Below are 20244 nucleotides of genomic sequence, written 5' to 3' on the forward strand. Positions count from 1 at the left end.
TAAGTATAAGACCAGATATTATAAAACTCTTAGAGGAAAACATAGGCCAAACACTCTCTGATATAAACCACAGCAATATCTTCTCAGATCCACCTCCTAGAGTAATGACAATAAAACAAAAATAAAGAAATGGGACCTAATTAAACTTAAAAGTTTTTGCATAGCAAAGGAAACTCTAAACAAAACAAAAAGACAACTCACAGAATGGGAGAAAATATTTGCCACTGAAGCTACCAACAAGGGATTAATCTCCATAATATATAAACACCTTCTGCATCTCAATATAAAAAAAACAACCCCATCAAAAAATGGGCAGAATGTCTAAACAGACAATTCACCAAAGAAGACATACAGATAGCCAAAAAATACATGAAAAGAGGTCCAACATTATTAGAGAAATGCAAATTATTAGAAAAATGCAAATCAAAACTACTATGAGGTATCACCTTACAGCAGCCAGAATGGCCATCATCAAAGGTCTACGAAAAAAATGCTGGAGAGGGTGTGGAGAAAAGGGAACCCTCTTACACTATTGGTGGGAATGTGAATTAGCGCAACCACTATGAAGAACAGTGTGGGGATTACTCAAAAAACTCAAAATAGAATTACCATATTATACAGCATTCCCACTCCTGGGCATCTGTCCAAAGAAAACCATGATTTGAAAACATACATGTACCCCAATGTTCACTGCAACACTATATATAATATCCAGGACAAGGAAGCAACATAAATGTCCACTGATAGAGGAGTGGATAAAGATGATGTAGTACATATATAATCAATGGAATATTACTCAGCCATAAAAAAGAATGAAATAATGGCATTTGCAGCAACATGGATCAACCTAGAGATTATCATGCTAAGTGAAGCTAGACAGTGAGACACAAACATCATATGCTATCACTCATATGTGGAACTTAAAAAAAGGATACGGTGAATGTATTTGCAGAACAGAAACAGAATCACAGACTTTGAAAAACTTATGGTTACCAAAGGAGACAGGTTGGGGATGTAGGATAGAAATGTTCTAAAGTTAGGTTGTGAGGATGGTTGTACAACTATAAATATAATGAAATTCATTGAATTTAAAAACTTTTAAAAATTAAAACAAAACAGTTTGAGTTAAAAACTAATAAAAGGCAATATATTTATAAACTTATCAGTGTGAGACAGTAAATGTAGAGGACAATGGGATAGTGTTTAGAATCAGACAGAATTCAGTTTAAAGCTCAGTTCTGCTACCTACACTTGAATGGCCTTTGGAAAACTACTTAACCTATCTTGTGTCTTAACTATCTCATTTATGCAAAAGGAATAGCAATCTCGTTTCCCAGGATTCTTGTGGTAGGTATCCTAAGTAACGTGAGAAATAATACTTAAAAAATTAACATCCTTTTCTCTTTTACACTTTGACAAATGAGACTGCCCCAGTTCCACACAAATGTGTAAAAGAAGATTAGCTATTATAAGAGGAAGACAAAAAGCTACAAAGCTCAGCCTGTGACCACCAAAATGGGATTTCTTAGTCCCCAGCAAGACAATGGAGTTAAGGAGGTCCCATCATGATGCAGTGAAAACGAATTTGACTAGGAACCATGAGGTTTCGGGTTTGATCCCCGGCCTCGCTGAGTGAGTTAAGGATCCAGTGTTGCCGTAAGCTGTGGTGTAGGTCACAGACACGGCTCGGATCTGGCATTGCTGTGGCTCTGGCACAGGGAGCAGCAACAGCTCCGATTAGATCCCTAGAGTGAGAACCTCCATATGTTCCAGATGCAGCCCTAAAAAGACAAAAAAAAAAAAAAAAAAGACAATGGAGTTAAAAACTAAATGTGAGAAGATGATTTTTTAAAAATTCCTATTTCTGGGAGTTCCCGTCGTGGCGCAGTGGTTAACGAATCCGACTAGGAACCATGAGGTTGCGGGTTCGGTCCCTGCCCTTGCTCAGTGGGTTAACGATCCGGCGTTGCCGTGAGCTGTGGTGTAGGTTGCAGACACGGCTCGGATCCCGCATTGCTGTGGCTCTGGCATAGGCCGGTGGCTGCAGCTCCGATTCGATCCCTAGCCTGGGAACCTCCATATGCCGCGGGAGCGGCCCAAGAAATAGCAACAACAGCAACAACAACAACAGCAACAACAAAAAAGACAAAAGACAAAAGACAAAAAAAAAATTCCTATTTCTGGATTATTGACTAATTAAACTCAGTGAGCAAAAAGAATGTTATTCCTTCATATTTCCCCTTTAAATTCACCCTATCAAGATAGTACTTTCTTGCCCCTGAATGAATTTTCAGGCATATTCCATTGCTTTTATAGTATTCTCTGGAAATAGTCATTTTTAAGTAATAAAAAGCCCAATATATTATCACAGCACTAAACACTTATTATCCAATTTAAATGTCTTCCTTTTCACAACTTAGGTCTTACTTAGACTCATAATCTGCAGTGAGGAAAGCAACCATGTTTTTTTCCTCTATTTCTTGTTCTTTTTTCTCCTCCATTTGTGAACTACTTTTTAAGATCCTCTGGCATTGGCGTAGCAGAAAGAAATTTTAGGAAAAGTCTTTCCTGGTCTTGAATGATACTATTATCCTAACCTTGGTGCCCTTTTGGTGTGACAGATAACCAAATGCTGACTTTCAAATCTGAAGTTTTTTGAAGGGTTCCTAACCCTAGTGCTTGAACATTTGATGCTGTTCATGATGTCCTCAGATTTTGCAACTGATGACGGAACTTAAAGCTTCTTTCAGTTGAGCTTACTTTGTCCTTTCCAGGAAGTCATACTGGGCAGGATCCCTTTTAAGATGATCCCTTCTGTTAGATCTATGTCTGACCTACGGGCATTATGCACAACTCTCTGCTGTGCTGAACTCTGAAAGTACATCTAGCGTCCTCTTTATGGGCCATTCCAAAGCATCTAACAGACCTTGCTTTTAGCCTTTTCAGATGTGACTCAGAAAACAACTTCCAGGGGACATATGTTGAACTTTCCAAATAGTTCTCCTGAAGCTTCCTCTCTTGTTTTGAGGTGAAAAAGTCTTCTCCATTCCTTCCATATGACACCAACAACTATTTTGTTGCTGTTGCTAATTTTGTTTTTTGTTTTAGGTTTTATTATAGTTGATTTATAATGTGTTAATTTCTGCTGTATAGCAAAATGATAGTTATACATACATACTATTTTTCACATTCTTTTCCATTATGGTTTATTACAGGATATTGACTATAGTTCCTTGTGCTATATAATAAGACTCTGTTGCTTATCGATCCTATATATAATAGTTTGCATCTTCTAATCCCAAATCCCAGTCCTTCCCTCCTCATTCCTCTCCTTGGCAACCACAAGTCTGTTCTGTATGTCTGTGAGTCTGTTTCTATTTCACAGATCAGTTCATTTGTGTTGTATTTTTGATACCACATATAAGTTAGATCATATGGTATCTTTCTCTTTCTGACTTACTTCACTTAATATAATAATATCCAGCCCCATCGCATTGCTGCAAATGGTATTATTTTATTCTTTTTATGGCTGAGTAATATTCCAGTGTGTGTGTGTGTGTGTCTATCTTCTTTATCCATTCATCTGTCAATTGACATTTAGGTTGCTTCCATGTCTTGGCTATTATAAATGGTGTTGCTATGAACACAGGGGTGCATGTATCTTTTCGAATTACAGTTTTGTCTGGATACATGCCCAGGAGTGGGATTGCTATAGCAATTGTATTTTTAGTTTTTTTTTTTCCAGAAAACTTCATAGTGTTTTCTATAATGGCTGCACTAATTTACATTCCCATCAACAGTATAGAAGGGTTTGCTTTTCTCCACACCCTCTCCAGAATTTGTTATTTGTAGATTTTTAATGATGGCCATTATGACTGGTATGAAGTGATGACTCACTATAGGTTACCAACAACTCTTATCAAAGAAATAAATATTTTTGATCATTCTATCCTCTCAGTGTGCTCTTAATCTTTTCAATATCTTGGAGACTGGTATTGAATTAATGCTGAAAGAATTATGTTTTGAACTAATCTTTTACAAATTCTACATGGATGGTTCTACACAGCACAGGGGTGGGGTAACTGTCATTTTAATTTTGTTCTCATCTACTGAGATCACTGTCCAAACTAAAAGACTACATGAAAGCACATTTAACATCCTGCTACATTCCTCAAGTTCCTATTAACACATGCAGATTAAGGCTTGAGGGACAGAACCACAGAGTTTTACTACTAGCCAAAGAACTTGGCATGTGACCTAAGATAGATTCCCTCCTCTACACCTTGAAGCATAAAGGGTTACTGGAAAGATAAAAGGGACAGAGGCTTAGGAAACAAGCAATAAGACAATGGGGGCTGAATTCTCTCCCTCAAGCCCCAAAACTGGAGGGCTGGGTAATAGGCGGGAAGATGGCATTAAAAGACGGAAAGAAAAAGCCCAAAGTAGAGGAGGCATGTTTCAACCCCTCTATGTAGAATTCCAGGAGATTACATCTATACAAGGTGGAAACTTAACCTAAAAACAGGAGCTTGGGATACTCAGGCAGAGAAGAGGTCTCTTTTAGCCCTCCTGAGAATCCCTTGATTCCTGTATATTGTAAATGAGTTCTCAAGGTTCCACATACCAAAGGCAATGCAGAGAAGGTGGTCAAATTCAGAATCAAAATACCTGGCAGAGGGTAGTTGTGGCTAGGTGACTTCACCACAAGGGTTGCAGAAAGGCAAGAGAGTCCAAGTGGATGGAGGACTTCAATGACATTCTACAGGCTTGGGGGGGGACAATGAAAGCTAGAGTGATAAAAAGTCTTCAGTGGAGGACTTCAGGCCTTAAAATAAGTTCCTCAATAATAGTAGAATCATATTCCATGCTCCTGGGTTAGAAAAATTAATATTGTAAAAATGGCTATAATACCCAAAGCAATCTACAGATTCAATGCAATCTCTATCAAATTACCCATGACATTTTTCACAGAACTAGAACAAACAATCCAAAAATTTATATGGAACCACAAAAGACCCAGAATTGCCAGAGCAATCCTGAGAAACAAAAACCAAGCAGGAGGCATAACTCTCCCAGACTTTAGGCAATATTACAAAGTCACAATCATCAAGACAGTGTGGTACTGGTACCAAAACAGACATATAGACCAATGGAAAAGAATAGAGAACGCAGAAATAAACCCAGATACCTACGGTCAATTAATCTTTGACAAAGGAGACAAGAGCATAAAATGGGAAAGACAGTCTTTTCAGCAAGAATTGCTGGGAAACCTGGACAGCTGCAAGTAAATCAATGAAACTAGAACATACCCTCACACCGTGCATGAAAATAAACTCAAAATGGCTCAAAGACTAAATATAAGACAAGATACCATCAAACTCCTGGAAGAGAACATAGGCAAAATATTCTCTAATATCAACCTTACAAATGTTTTCTCAGGTCAATCTCCCAAAGCAACAGAAATAAGAGCAAAAATAAACCAATGGGACCTAATCAAACTGACAAACTTTTGCACAACAAACGAAACCAAAAAGAAAACAAAAAGACAACTTACAGAATGGGAGAAAGTAGTGTCAAATGATGCAACTGACAAGGGCTTAATCTCTAAAATATACAAGCAACTTATATAACTCAACGGCAAAAAATCCAACAACCCAATGGAAAAATGGGCAAAAGACCTGAACAGACATTTTTCCAAGGAAGATATACAGATGGCCAACAAGCACATGAAAAAATGCTTAACATCACTGATTGTTAGAGAAATGCAAATCAAAACTACCATGAGGTACCACCTCACACTAGTCAGAATGGCCATCATTAATAAGTCCACAAAAAACAAATGCTGGAGAGGGTGTGGAGAAAAGGGAACCCTCCTGCACTGTTGGTGGGAATATAAGCTGGTATAACCAACATGGAGATCAGTATGGAGATACCTTAGAAACTATATATAGAACTACCATATGACCCAGCAATCCCACTCTTGGGCATATATCTGGACAAAACTCTGCTTAAAAAAAGACACATGCACTCTCACGTACATTGCAGCTCTATTCACAATAGCCAAGGCATGGAAACAACCTAAATGTCCATTGACAGATGATTGGATTAGGAAGATGTGCTATATATACACAATGGAATACTACTCAGCCAAAAAAAGAATGAAATAATACCACTTGCAGCAACATGGATGGAACTAGAGACTCTCACACTGAGTGAAGTAAGTCAGAAAGAGAAAGACAAATACCACATGATATCACTTATATCTGGAATCTAATGTAAGGCACAAATGAACTTTTCCACAGAAAAGAAAATCATGGACTTGGAGAATAGACTTGTGGTTGGCAAGGGGGAGCGGAGGGGGAGGGAGTGGGGTGGTTGGGGAGCTTGGGGTTAATAGATACAAACTATTGCCTTTGGAATGGATTAGCAATGAGATCCTACTGTGTAGCACTGGGAACTATGTCTAGTCACTTATGATGGAGCATGATCATGTGCGAAAACAGAATGTGTAAATGTATGTGTAACTGGGTCACCATGTTGTACAGTAGGAAAAAAACTGAATTGGGGAAATAACTATTAAAAATAATAATAATAATAAAGAAGTATAAAAAAAACCCAGTAGAATCCACCCCAGATATATAACCAGTCTTGAAATCTGTAGCATAAATTAAAAATCCAGAGACAATGTGTAGATCCCAGACACCCTCAAGCTCAGCTTCATCTCTCCCCCTGCCATGTCTGGCCTGCCCCTATGCTTATACATCTATATTTAGGGTGACTATTCATCCAAACTGGAACCTTTCTGAAAGGAGAAGAGAATTCTGTTAAAGATTATGTCAGAATGACAGGTACCTACTGGGACTGTCCCAGGCAAATCAAGAGGTATGAACACCTATCTATATGCCATCCTCAGGAATATGGAATGGGAGAAAATCTGAAAGACTCAACATTTACCCAAAAGTAACTTTTACCTCGAAGTAACTGGAGGGCATTGAAAGTTTAACTCATCATTTCCCTGCTAAAAGGGTAGAGAAAGATGATCAAAGCCCTTGAGAAGTTTAGCGTAGTTATTTTAAAAAATAAATCAGGAGTTCCCTGGTGGCTCAGCAGGTTAAGGATCCAGCTCTGTCAGTGCTGTGGCTCTGGTTACTGCTGTGGTAGAGGATCATCCCTGGCGTGGGAACTGTTGTGTGCAACAGGCACAGCCTAAATAAATAAAGCTGTATTTTCTTAATAATTTATCCTTAGAATTTTCACTGTTGTTCACCAAAGAAGACCAATTCCCCCAAGAACAACAGTAATAGATATTCTTTTCTTCAAGAATTAATCATCGTTTAGCTACAATCATAACTTTTAAAAGGCTGTCACCCTAATGCTATTCTTTTTTGATTCTACACATCTTCCCAGAGGGACAACTATGCTTTCAGTCCAGACTCTTTCCCTTATTTTCTAGGCTGCGATATCTGAATACCTGCTGGATATTTCACCTCAAAGTGCTGTAGGTATTTCAGTGTTTTCCAAACCTGTTACCACAACTCACTCTTGTTTTTTCATTTGTGTTCCTTCAGTTAGTGAATGGGTCATCATCCAGCTTCTTAAGTCAGAGAGCTGGGGGTCAACTTGGACTCTATCTTCCTCCCTTAACCAATCAATGATTTTAAAAAGTTGATTATCTCTCCTGAACTGTTCTCAAAATTTCCTTCTATGCTATCCTTGCTGCTAAACTTCAGATCCTAATCATGCCTCACTTGGCATGCCATGATAGCCATCCATTCAATCTAATCACTCTTTATCCATCTCCTTCTTTGCTGCAAGAGTGATCACTTTAAGACAGAAATATGATAATGCATACATCTGCAAAGGTAGGATTATAGGCAAGAATTTTAGTTGGGTAATTAAAAGTTTTACAGACATTTTCTCTCAAAAGTATATTAATCCTAACCCCCACACACTTAGCACAAAATACCTACCTATTCTATAGGTCCCCACCAAAGAAGACAGCATTGTACTGTCTAGCATTTAATTCTGGTTAAAAAAATCTGGTTATAAGACAGCAAGAGTTGCATATGATTATTTGAAGGACACAAAATTTATCAAATAGATATAGACATTTTCCTTGTTTCTCAAGAAGCTTAGAGACAAAGTATGGCTCAATTAAATCATCTGACTCAATTGTTATAGCCTATTTATTTTTGCTCTATTCCCTTTTCAATCTATAGCTCCTATTAAAAATTAGGAGTTCCCATTGTGGCTTAGCGGTAACAAACCTGACTAGTATCCATGAGGATGCAGGTTCAATCCCTGGCCACACTCAATGGGTTAAGGATCCCATGTTGCTGTGAGCTGTGGTGTAGGTTGCAAATGCAGCTTGGATACTGTGTGGCTGTGGTATAGGCCAGCAGCTGCAGCTCAATTCAACCCTTAGCCTGGGAACTTCTAAATGCCACAGGTATGGTTCTAAAAAAGGGAAAATAAGTAAATAAACAAAGAAAGCATCCATTTTAAAAAATAAATAAATACTTTGACCATTTTTAAATTGTTTTTTTTGTCCTTTTATTTTGAATTCTAAGAGTTCTTTATATATTATGGACATAAATCCCTTATCAAATATACGATGTGTAAATATTTTCTCCCATTCTGTATATTGTATTTTCACTTTCTTGATGGTGTCTTTTGATTTTGCTTTTAAATTTACATTAATTTTGTATAAGTTCTTTTAAACTTTAAAGATTAGGTGTTAAAAGGAATTCATTATATTTTACAGTCCTACAGAAAATCTTTCAAAGGCTCTCATGACATTCAGGAAAAAATTAAAATACCAGCCTTTAAGACCATTTATGATCCAGAATATAACCACCTCCTTGAATGTCTCCCTCATATACCCTACCCTTCAGTCTACTTGCCCTAAACCAAACTTATTTTCCCCAAGTAATATGTTTATCCTCAGTCTTCCCCATCTTTTTTTTTTTTTTTAAGGCTGTGCCTGCAACCTACAAAAATTCCTGGGCCAGGGATCAAACCCATGCCACAGCAGCAACCCGAGTGGCAGCAGCAACAACAATGGATCCTTAACCCATTGAGCCACCAGGGAACTCCAGTCTTCCCATCTTCATAAACGGCAACTCCATCCTTCCTGATGCCTAAGCCAAAACTGTCAGGTTAGCCTTGACTACTTTTATACTTCACTACTCAGCCCTTTAATGGATCCTGTTAGTTCTGTTTTCAAAATATATCCAGGGGACACACAATTTTTGGAGACATTATCCCACTGTGTTGTTCTTTGCCTGGCAAAGTAATAAAGCTATTTTTTTCTCCTTTACCCCCCACCCCCAAATATCCAAAATCTGACTTCTAACTATCTCTCCTCTTGCCACTCTGGTCCATACTTAAGTATCTCTTGCCCACATTAGGGTAGCACTCTCCTAACTATAACCTCTTTAATTCCTCGCCCCTTCATGTCTGTTCTCAACAGAGCAGATAGGGTGACTCTTTCAAAACATAAATCATATCATATCATATCATCCTTTTAAACCCTTCAAAGGCCTTTCAGTTCTCTTATATTTACCTGAAATGCTTTGTATGATCTGGCCTCTTGTTTCTTCCACTTCATCTCCTAACTTATTCCTCTCTTACCTCACACCAGGAACCTAGGCCTTCTTGCCTCAGGGCATGGCTCCAGCTATTCACTCTTAGAATGTTCTCTCTCTCTCTCTTTTCTTTAGCCATATCTGCAGTATGCAGAACTTCCCAGGCCAGGGATCAAACCTGAGCCACAGCAGTAACCTGATTCACTGTAGTGACAATGCCAAGTCCTTAACTGCTAGGCCCCCGAGAACTCCAAGAATGCTCTTTTTGCCAATGAGTTACATAGCTTCCTCTCTTCCTTTAGGTCTCTGCTCAAATGCTACTTTTTCAGTGGTGACTCAATAACCAAACTACTTAAAAGAACAAACCTCTATCCCAATATTCCTTATCTTACCTTCCTTATCTTGCTTTATTTTTGTCCACAGCATTCACTACCATATAGCATCATATAAATTTACTCGCTTATGTATTTATTGTCCATCTTCTCCAATAAGAATGTGGTCTCAATGAAGGCAGAGATTTTGTTTTTAATCAATTTCGTTCATTACAGCAACTAGAGAGGTAAGTATATCTCCAGCCATCAGAACAGTTATGGCATGCAGTGAGTCCTCAACAATACCAAGTAAAAAAGTAAATGAATTTGTGGGTTCACAATCATACTTGCTACATTACTATTAGAACACAAAGGTTTTTAAAAGCAGAACAATGTTATAAAAATGTTAGTTCTTACATATTTCTATGGCATTTTTGATAGTCTTCTGAAGAGGTACCTAGGAAAGGAAAAAAAAAATCTATTAGAAATACATGTCAGGGGAGGAGGTATCAAGATTGTAGGAGAACATGGAGCTCCCCTCCCATAGCAAACATATCAAAAATACATCTACGTATGGAAAAATTCTCATGGGAACCTAACTCTAAACTGGCAGAAAAAATTCCTATATAAACAAAGCTGCCAGAAAGATCTCCACATAACCAGTCTGGATGGAAAAAAAGGCACTGGGTTGGGACCTATGTCCTTGGGAGGGATCTGTAAGGAAGAAAAGGTTCACATTGGGTGGACCCTCACCCTGGGGAGTGAGCAGGTCAAGCTACAACCTGGGCATCACAGTCTCGGGGTCCTGTACAGAGGAGAAAAGCCCTCTTGCTTGCAAGGAAATCCATTGAGAGAGACAGAAGAGTTGGAAAAGCCAAGACTACTTATGAGGAGTACTCACATGCTGCCATGCCAATAATCAGGGTAGAGAGAGCCTCATGACACTTCCCAACCCAAAGGGGAAGGCACTCTGGCCCCAGACTGACAGAAGTTCTGGGCAAAGACTTGGTCTAGCTACCTAGGGACAGACTAGGGTGTCTGGGGTGTGATCTGGGTGGAGCTGAGGTGGGCACTGTTAGTGAGTGCATGAGGTGGGGTCAAAATAGCGTGCAGTGGCTACATGCTGACCCCTGATCACAGAGGCCCCAGGAAAAGGCTCAATCTGGCTAAGCAGAGACAGCCCAAAAAGCCTGGGGTACAATCCAGGTGGAACCGTGGAGGCCACTGTCAGCACTCAGGAACAGGCAGCACTTCCTCTCCCAGCTCCATCTACTCCAAACCACACCTCTGTGGCAGATCCAGGCAGACAGGTCCGTGGAAAGGTCTGCCACAAAGGCAGTCCAGGCATCAGGTGGCAACAAAGTCTCCTCAGTTCCTGTGGTCACAATACCCTGACTCCCAGGCCAGCCTACATCACACCATGGTCTTGCACTAAATCTGGGATAAACACAAGAGAGAAAGGGATGTGATTGTGAGCTTCTTCTGAGCAAAACTACACAGGCAGTGCACAGGTTCTCTGTGACCCAATGGGCCTCACTTGTTCAGCAATATCTCCTTTGGGGCAGGGCATGCACTCAAGGGCCTGATCAAAACGCAACCCTCAGAGCTTATAATCCAAAAACTAGGACGCAGACCCTGACTCCAACAGGATGGTGACAGCCAATTAGCAGAGAGGAAGTTCCATCTTGCATTCTGCATAGGCTCTAAATACCCCAGAACCAAAACCTGTCTTAAGGGAATAACAGCCAGCACCACCTGAAGAAGGACATGGCTGGTACAAAACCAACCCTTGCATCAAAAAGACCAGACATACCCAGTCTGGACCAGGATGCTCCCACATAAAAACAGCATTCAAGACTGCAGTAAATTAGGTTGTGATGATGGTTGTACAACAATAAATATAATAAAATTCACTGAATTATTTTTAAAAAGACCACAGTAGATAACTATTTCTCTTAAATTCACAGAGACAGAGAAAGTGAAGTAAAAATGAAAAGGCATAGGAACTTCCTCCAATTTAAAGAACAGAGAATGACCCTATAAGAAAAAACAATGAAACAGAACTCACCAGTTTACTAGACCCTACATTTTAAAAAGTGGTAATAAAAAGGCTACTGGAATTGAGAAAAATTATCGATAGAAATGCAAATAATTGTAACAAGGAACTAGAAATTATAAAAAACAAATCAAGTGAAAATAGACAATTCAATTGCCAAGATAAAAACCAATATATACACAATGAATAGCAGGCTAATGACATAAAAGGACAAATAAGTAATCTGGAAAATAGAATAATAGAAAATCACCCAATCAGAACAGCAGACAGAAAGGCAAATGAAAAAATTGAAAGCAGAGTTCCTGCTGTGGCTCATTGGATTAAGAATCCCACTAGTATCCATGAGGATGTGGGTTTAATCCTTGGCCTCGCTCAGTAGGTTAAGGATCCCTCATTGTCACAAGCTGTGACATAAGTTGCAGATGCAGCCTGGATCTGGCATTGCTGTGGCTGTGGTATAGGCCAGCAGCTGCAGCTCCGATTAGACTCCTAGCCTGGGAACTTCCATATGCTGCAGGTTCAGCCCTAAAAAGATTAAAAAAAAAAAGGAAGCACATATGGGATCCATGGGATAATATAAAATGTACCAATTTATACATAATAGAGGTTCTAGAAGGAACAGAGAGAGAGAGGTGGATTGGAAATACATTTGAAGACATTACAGCTGAAAATTTCCTAAACCTAAAGAAGAAAACAGATATGCAGCTACAGGAAGCACTGAGGGGTTCAAACAAAATGGACCCAAAGAGACCCACACCAAGACATATCATAATCAAAATGGCAAAAGTTAATGAAAAAGAGGATTCTCAAGGTAGCAAAAGAAAAACAAAGAGTCAGTAACAAAGGAACCCCCATAAACTATCAGCTGACTTATCTGCAGAAGCGCTGCAGGCCAAAAGAAGGTGGGATGCTATATTCAAAGTCCTGAGAGGGAAAAATCTGCAACCTAAGATACTCTACCCAACAAGAGTAACATTTAGAATAGGAGAGAGAAAGAATTTCTCAGACAAGCAGTAAATAAAAGAATTCAACAACTGAACCTAGTCTAAAAGAAATATTGAAAGGTCTTTTCTAAATATCAAAAAATCAAGAACCTATAGGGATGGGAAAAATCACACTAGGAAAGGCAAATATATAAAAAGATTGATGATCACTTAAATAAGTCAGTACATAGAGTAAAAAACAATACAAAATTGTGTAAAATTGATTATAACTACAATTAACAACAAAAGGATAAGCATGAAGATGCAAAATAGAACATTAAAATCACACAGTGTAAGGGAGGGGAGTACAAAATGTAGATATTTTAGAATGTGTTTGAATTTGTATGACAATCAGTTTAAAGCAAGTAGAAACAATTGTGGGTAAACATACTTGTAATCCATGGTAATCACAAATCAAAAACATACAAATAATACACAAACACCAAGAAAATAAGATACTCAAGAATGCTGCAAAAGAAAATCATCAAACCACAAAAGGAAAAAGAGAAAGAAAAATGAACAAAGAAGAATTACAAGAACAACTATAAAACAAGAATTAAAATGGCAATAATATACACCTATCAATAATTACTTTAAACATTAATGTACTAAATATTCGTGTTAAAAGACATAGAGTGGCAGGAGTTCCCGTCGTGGCACAGTGGTTAACGAATCTGACTAGGAACCATGAGGTTGTGGGTTCGATCCCTGGCCTCGCTCAGTGGGTTAAGGATCCGGCGTTGCCGTGAGCTGTGGTGTAGGTCACAGATGCGGCTCGGATCTGGCGTTGCTGTGGCTGTGGTGTAGGCCGGTGGCTACAGCTCCGATTAAACCCCTAGCATGGGAATCTCTGTATGCCACGGGAGCAGCCCTGGAGGAGGCAAAAAGACCAAAAGAAAAAAAAAAAAGACATAGAGTGGCATACTGACAAGAAACAAGAACCTACAATATGCTGTCTACCAGAGTTTCACTCCAGAGTGAAAGATACTCACACAGACTGAAAGTGAGGGAATGGAAAAAGATACTTCATGCAAACACAAATGACAAGAAAGCTGGGACAGCAATACTTAGACAAAATAGACTTTAAAACAAAATTCATAAAGAAAGACAAAGAAGAGCATTATGTCATGGTGAAGGGATCAATACAAGAAGAAGAAATTATACTCATTAACATATATGCACCCAATATAGGCATACCTAAATATATATTACAAATACTAACAGACACAAAGGGAGAAATGGATAATAATACAATATTAGTAGGAGACTTTAGCCCCCCACTGTCATCAATGGACAGATCACTCAGATGGAAAATTAATGAGCCAACAGACTTCCTAAATGACACAACAGAGCAACTGGACTTAACTGACATCTATAGAACTCTACAGCCAAAGAAACCATAATATACACTCTTCTCAAGCATGCATAGAATGTTCTCCAGTATAGACTACACATATTAGGTTAGAAAACAAGCCCCAACAAACTTAAGAAGTCAGAAATTATTTCAAGCATCTTTTCTGACCACAATGGTATTAAACTAGAAATCAACCACAGAAAGAAAAATGGGAAAAGGAAAAACACACAAAGACTAAACAATATGCCCTAAAAAACCAATGGGTCAATGATGAAATCAAAGAAGAAATCAGAAGATACTTCAAGACAAATGAAAATGAAAACATAACCATATAAAATCTATGATATATACAGCAAAAGCAGTTCTAAGAGGGAAGTTAAGGAGTTCGTGCTGTGGTGCAATTGGATCAGCAGCGTCTCTGCAGCACCAGGACAAGGGTCCAGGCCCAGGCCAACCACAGTGGATTGGGGAATCCAGCACTGCCGCAGCTGCACCATGAGTTGCAACTGTGGCTCAGAACTGATCCCTGGCCCAGGAACTCCATATGCCACAGGGTAACAAAAAAAAAAGTGAAAAAAAGAGGAGGTTCACAGTGATACAGGCTTCCTCAAGAAACAAGAAAAATATCAGTTAACACCCTAACTTACTACTTAAAAGAATTAAAGGAGAAGAAGAACAAACAAAACCCAACGTCAGTAGAAGATAGGAAATTATAAAGATCAGAGAGGAAATAAGTAAAATAGAGATCAAAAAATAATAGAAAAGATGAATTAAACACAAGAGCTGGTTTTTTGAAAAGATAAACAAAATCAACAAATATCTAGCCAGGCTTACAAAGAAAAGAGAACCTAAATTAACTGATATCACAGAAATACAAAAAATAATAACAACATACTATGACCAGTTATAAGCCAAAAAACTGGGCAACTGAGGAGAAATGGACAAGTTTTTAGAAACATACAGCCTGCCAAAACTGAGTTAAGAAGAAACAGATATTTTTTAAAAAACTGATCACTAGAAATGAGACAGAATCTGTAATTTTAAAAACTCATTGAGGAGTTTCCGTAGTGGCTCAGCAGTTAGCAAACCCAACTGGCATCCATGAGGACACGGATTCGATCCCCGGCATTGCTCAGTAGGTTAAGGATCTTGCGTTGCCGTGAGCTGTGGTGTGGGTTGCAGACGAGGCTTGGATCCTGTGTTGCTGTGGCTGTGCTGTAGGCCAGCAGCTACAGCTCCGATTGGACCCCTGGCCTGGGAAACTCCATGTGCCATGGGTGCAGCCCTAAAAAGACAAAAAGACAAAAAAAAAAAAAAAGTCCAGAACAAAACAGCTTCCCTGAGGAATTATACAAATTATACAAATATACAAAAAACTAATATCTATCCTTCTCAAACTATTCCAAAAAAGTGAAGAGAAGGGAATACTTCTAAATTAATGCTGTGAGGCCATCATCACCCTGATAACAAAACCAGATAAAGATACTACAAAAAAAAGAAAATTATAGGCCAATATTTTTGATGAATAAAGAGCCAAAAATTGGGAGTTCCTGTTGTGGCTCAGCAGGTTACTAACCCAACTAGCATCCATAAGGATGCAAGTTCAATCCCTGGCCTCACTCAGTGGGTTAAGAATCTGGCATTGCTGTGAGCTGTGGCATAGGTCATAGACGTGGCTCAGATCCTGCCTTGCTGTGGCTCTGGCTGCGGCCAGCAGCTGCAGCTCCAATTCGACCCCTAACCTGGGAACTTCCATATGCCACATCTGTAGTCCTAAGAAGCAGAAAAAAATAAAGGAGGCAAAAACACTCAACAAAATATTAGTAAACCAAGTCCAGCAATACAAAAAAAAAAAAAAAGGATCATACATCACAATCAAACTGGATTCAATCCAGGGTTGTAAGGATGGTTCCATATATACAAATCAACCAACGTCATATACCACATTAACAAAAGAGAAGACAAAAACCACATGATCACCTCAATAGACAAAGAAAAGGCATTTTACAAAATTCAACATCCATTCATGATTTAAAAAACTCTCATTCAAAACAAACGAACAAACAAAAAACAAAAAACAAAACCCCTCTCATTCAAGTGGGCATGGATGGAACATATCCCAACCTAATAAAAGCTATCTATGACAAACCCACAGCCAACATAATACTGAACAGTGAAAAACTGAATGCCTTCCCACTAAATTCAGGAAGAAGACAAGGGTGCCCACTCTCAGCATTTCTATTCAACATCGTATTGGAATTTCTAGGCACATCAATCAGATAAGAAAAATAAATAAAAGGTATCTAAGTAGAAGAGAAGAGGTAAAACTACAGATGACATAATACTCTGTATAAACAACTCAAAAGTCTCCACACAAAAACTATTAGAACTAATTAATTCAGCAAGGTAGCAGGGTACAGGATTAATATATAATAATATACTGCATTTCTTTACACTAATAATGAAATACCTGTAAGAGAAAGTAAAAAGTCTTGTTAAAAATCACATCAAAAAAACACCTAAGAATAAATTTAGCCGAGAAGGTGAAAGACCTATATGCTAAAAACTATAAAACATTGATTAAGGAAAGTGAAGATGAATTTACAAAATGAAAAGATACCTCGTGTTCTTGCACTGGAAGAATTCATATTGTTAAAATATCCATACAACCCAAGGCCATCTACAGATTTAATGCAACCCCTATCAAAATGCCCATGACATTTTTCACAGAACAAGAACAAATAATCCAAAAATTCATATGGAACCACAAGACCAATACTGCCAAAGCAAACCTGATAAAAAAGAACAAAGCAGGAGGCTTAACTCTTTCAGACTTCAGACAATACTACAAAGCTACAGTAATCAAAACAGCTTGGTACTGGCACAAAAACAGACATATAGATCAATGGAACAGAATAGAAAACTGAGAAATAAATTCACACACCCATGGTCAGTTAATCTACAATAAAGGAGGCAAGAATACGTAATGAAGAAAAGAGTCTCTTCAACAGTGGTGCTGGTAAAGCTGGATAGCTACATGTAAATAGAACGCTTCCTCACACCATATACAAAAATAAACTCAAAATGGTTTAAAGACCTAAATATAAAACATAACAACATTAAAACTCCTAGAAGAGAACATATGCAAAACATTCTTGGACATTAAACAGAGCAATATCTTCTAAGATTAGATGCCTAAGGCAAAAGAAATCAAAACAAAAACAAACAAATTGAGCCTAATTAAACTTAAAAGCTTTTGAACAGCAAAGGAAACCATAAACAAAATGAAAAGACAACCACAGAATGGGGGAAATATTTGCAAATGACATGACTAACAAGAGCTTAATATCCAATAAACACACACAGGTCATGGAACTAATATCAAAAAACAAACTCAAATCAAAAAATGGGCAGAAAGGGAGTTCTCATCGTGACTCAGAGGTTAATGAATCCAACTGGGAACCATGAGCTTGCGGGTTCCATCCCTGGCCTCACTCAGTGGGTTAAGGATCTGGCATTGTCATGAGCTGTGGTGTAGGTTGCAGACTCGGCTCAGATCCTGCGTTGTTGTGGCTCTGGCGTAGGCCGGCTACTACAGCTCCGATTAGACCCCTAACCTGGGACCCTCCATATGCCATGAGTGCGGCCCTAGAAAAAGACAAAAAATAAATAAAATTAAAGAATGGGCATGGAGTTCCCGTCGTGGCGCAGTGGTTAACGAATCTGACTAGGAACCATGAGGTTGCGGGTTCGGTCCCTGCCCTTGCTCAGTGGGTTAAGGATCTGGCGTTGCCGTGAGCTGTGGTGTAGGTTGCAGACGCGACTTGGATCCCACGTTGCTGTGGCTCTGGCGTAGGCCAGTGGCTACAGCTCCGATTCGGCCCCTAGCCTGGGAACCTCCATATGCTGTGGGGAGCGGCCCAAAGAAATGGCAAAAAGCCCCCCCCCCCCCAAAAAAAAAAAAACAATGGGCAGAAGACCTAAATAGTCATTTCTACAAAGAAGACACATGGCCAACAAGCACATGAAAAGATGCTCAACATCACAAATTATTAGAGAAATACAAATCAAAAACACAGTGAGATATTACTTCACATTTGTCAGAGTGGGTATCATGAAAAAGTCTACCAAAAATGCTGGAGATGGTGTGGAGAAAAGGAAACCTGCTATACTGTTGGTAGGAATGTAAACTGGTACAGCTACTACGGAAAACTGTAAAAACTTAAAATCGAGATACCATTCAATCCTGCAATCCCACTCCTGGGTATACATTCAGAAAAGATGAAAACTCTACTTCAAAAAGATACATGCACCCTGATGTTCACTGAAGCACTATGTACAATAGCCAAGACATGGAAGCAACCTAAATATCTAACGACAAGAATAAAGAAGATGTAATATATATATATTAACCTAACCCTAACCCTAACCCTAACCCCTAACCCTAACCCCAACCCCCCCACACACACAATGGAATATTATTCGGCCATAAAATAACGCCATCTGCAACAACATGGATGGACCTAGAGATTATCATACAAATGAAATAAGTCGAACAGAGAAAGACATTATCAGGAGTTCCCTTTCGTTGCGGAGGGTTAAGGATCCAGTGTTGTCCCATCAGTGGCTTGAATTGCTGCTGGGGTGCAGGTTTGATCCCTGGCCTGGGAACTTCCATGTGCCATGAGTGTGGCAAAAAAAAAAAATAAATAAAAATAAAAAATAAATAAATAAATAATAAATAATAAAAAGGGAGACAGAGAAATATCATATGATATCATTTATATGCGGAATTAAAAAAATGACAAAATGAATTGATTTACAAAACATAAAGATTCTTAAAACAAACTTATGGTTACCAAAGGGGAAATATGGTGGAAAGGGATAAATTAGGAGTTTGGGATTAACATAAACACACTACTATATATAAAATAGATAACCAACCAAGATCTACTATTTAGCACAAGGAACTATACTCAGTATTCTGTAATAACCTATATGGGAAAATCATCTGAAAAGAATGGATATATGTATATGTGTATATATAACCGAATCACTTTGCTATACACCTGAAACATAACATTGTAAATCGACTATACTCTAATAATTTTTTTTATTTTCTTATTTTATTTTGTCTTTTTAGGGCTGCACCTGCGGCATATGGGGGTTCCCAGGCAAGGGGTTGAATCAGAGCTGTAGCCACCACCCTACACCACAGCCACAGCAACATCAGATCCGAGCCACCTCTGTGACCTACACCACAGCTCATGGCAATGCCAGATCCTTAACCCACTGAGTGAGGCCAGGGATTGATCCTGCATCCTCATGGATACTAGTCATATTTATTTCCTCTGAGCCATGATGGGAACTCCTAAAATTTTTTTTAAACTGAGAATTTTCTTCATCTCTGTGCTTCACACTATTCCTGAGTGTGAACTGTTCCTCAGCACTGTTCCTCCAAACAGCTTCTTTGTCTCATCAAGCAAGAGAGGGAATAGACAATAAACAGGCACCCAGGTACTTTCCTCAAGATTAAACAGGGGCTATCATTGTGACATATTTGTTTCAATTATCTTTTAAGAAATAAATACAATATGACCTCACCTTCCCCCATCCTCCAAAGGGATAGCCAATATCTAGAAATTGATAGGTAGTTTATCATGCATGATTTTTTTTCTTTTTAATTTATTTTAATTTTTGATTACTTTTTAAATTATAATTGATTTGCAATGTTTCTGCTGTACAGCAAAGTGACCCAGTCATACATATATATGTATATACATTCTTTTTCTCACATTATCCTCCATCACGTTCCATCACAAGTGACCAGATATAATTCCCTCTGCTCTACAGCAGGATCTCATTGCTTATCCACACCAAGCCACGGTTTCTTTAGATAAGTCATTTCAAGCCCTCACTGATTTTTTTTTTCTCTTTAGGGCCACACCCATGG

At 38.6% G+C, this 20244-nt stretch overlaps 1 protein-coding gene across 1 annotated transcript in view; it reads right to left on the reverse strand.

Moving 5' to 3' along the window:
• MEIKIN (meiotic kinetochore factor) overlaps nucleotides 1–20244 on the reverse strand; it is a 94249-nt gene that overhangs the window by 49141 nt on the left and 24864 nt on the right. Inside the window, exon 6 of the mRNA XM_047774739.1 lies at nucleotides 10316–10355. Within this exon, the coding sequence (XP_047630695.1) occupies nucleotides 10316–10355 (40 nt within the window). The remainder of the gene's footprint in view (nucleotides 1–10315; nucleotides 10356–20244) is intronic.

The sequence above is a fragment of the Phacochoerus africanus genome, chromosome 4 (assembly GCF_016906955.1).
Source record: "Phacochoerus africanus isolate WHEZ1 chromosome 4, ROS_Pafr_v1, whole genome shotgun sequence".
NCBI lineage: Eukaryota > Metazoa > Chordata > Mammalia > Artiodactyla > Suidae > Phacochoerus > Phacochoerus africanus.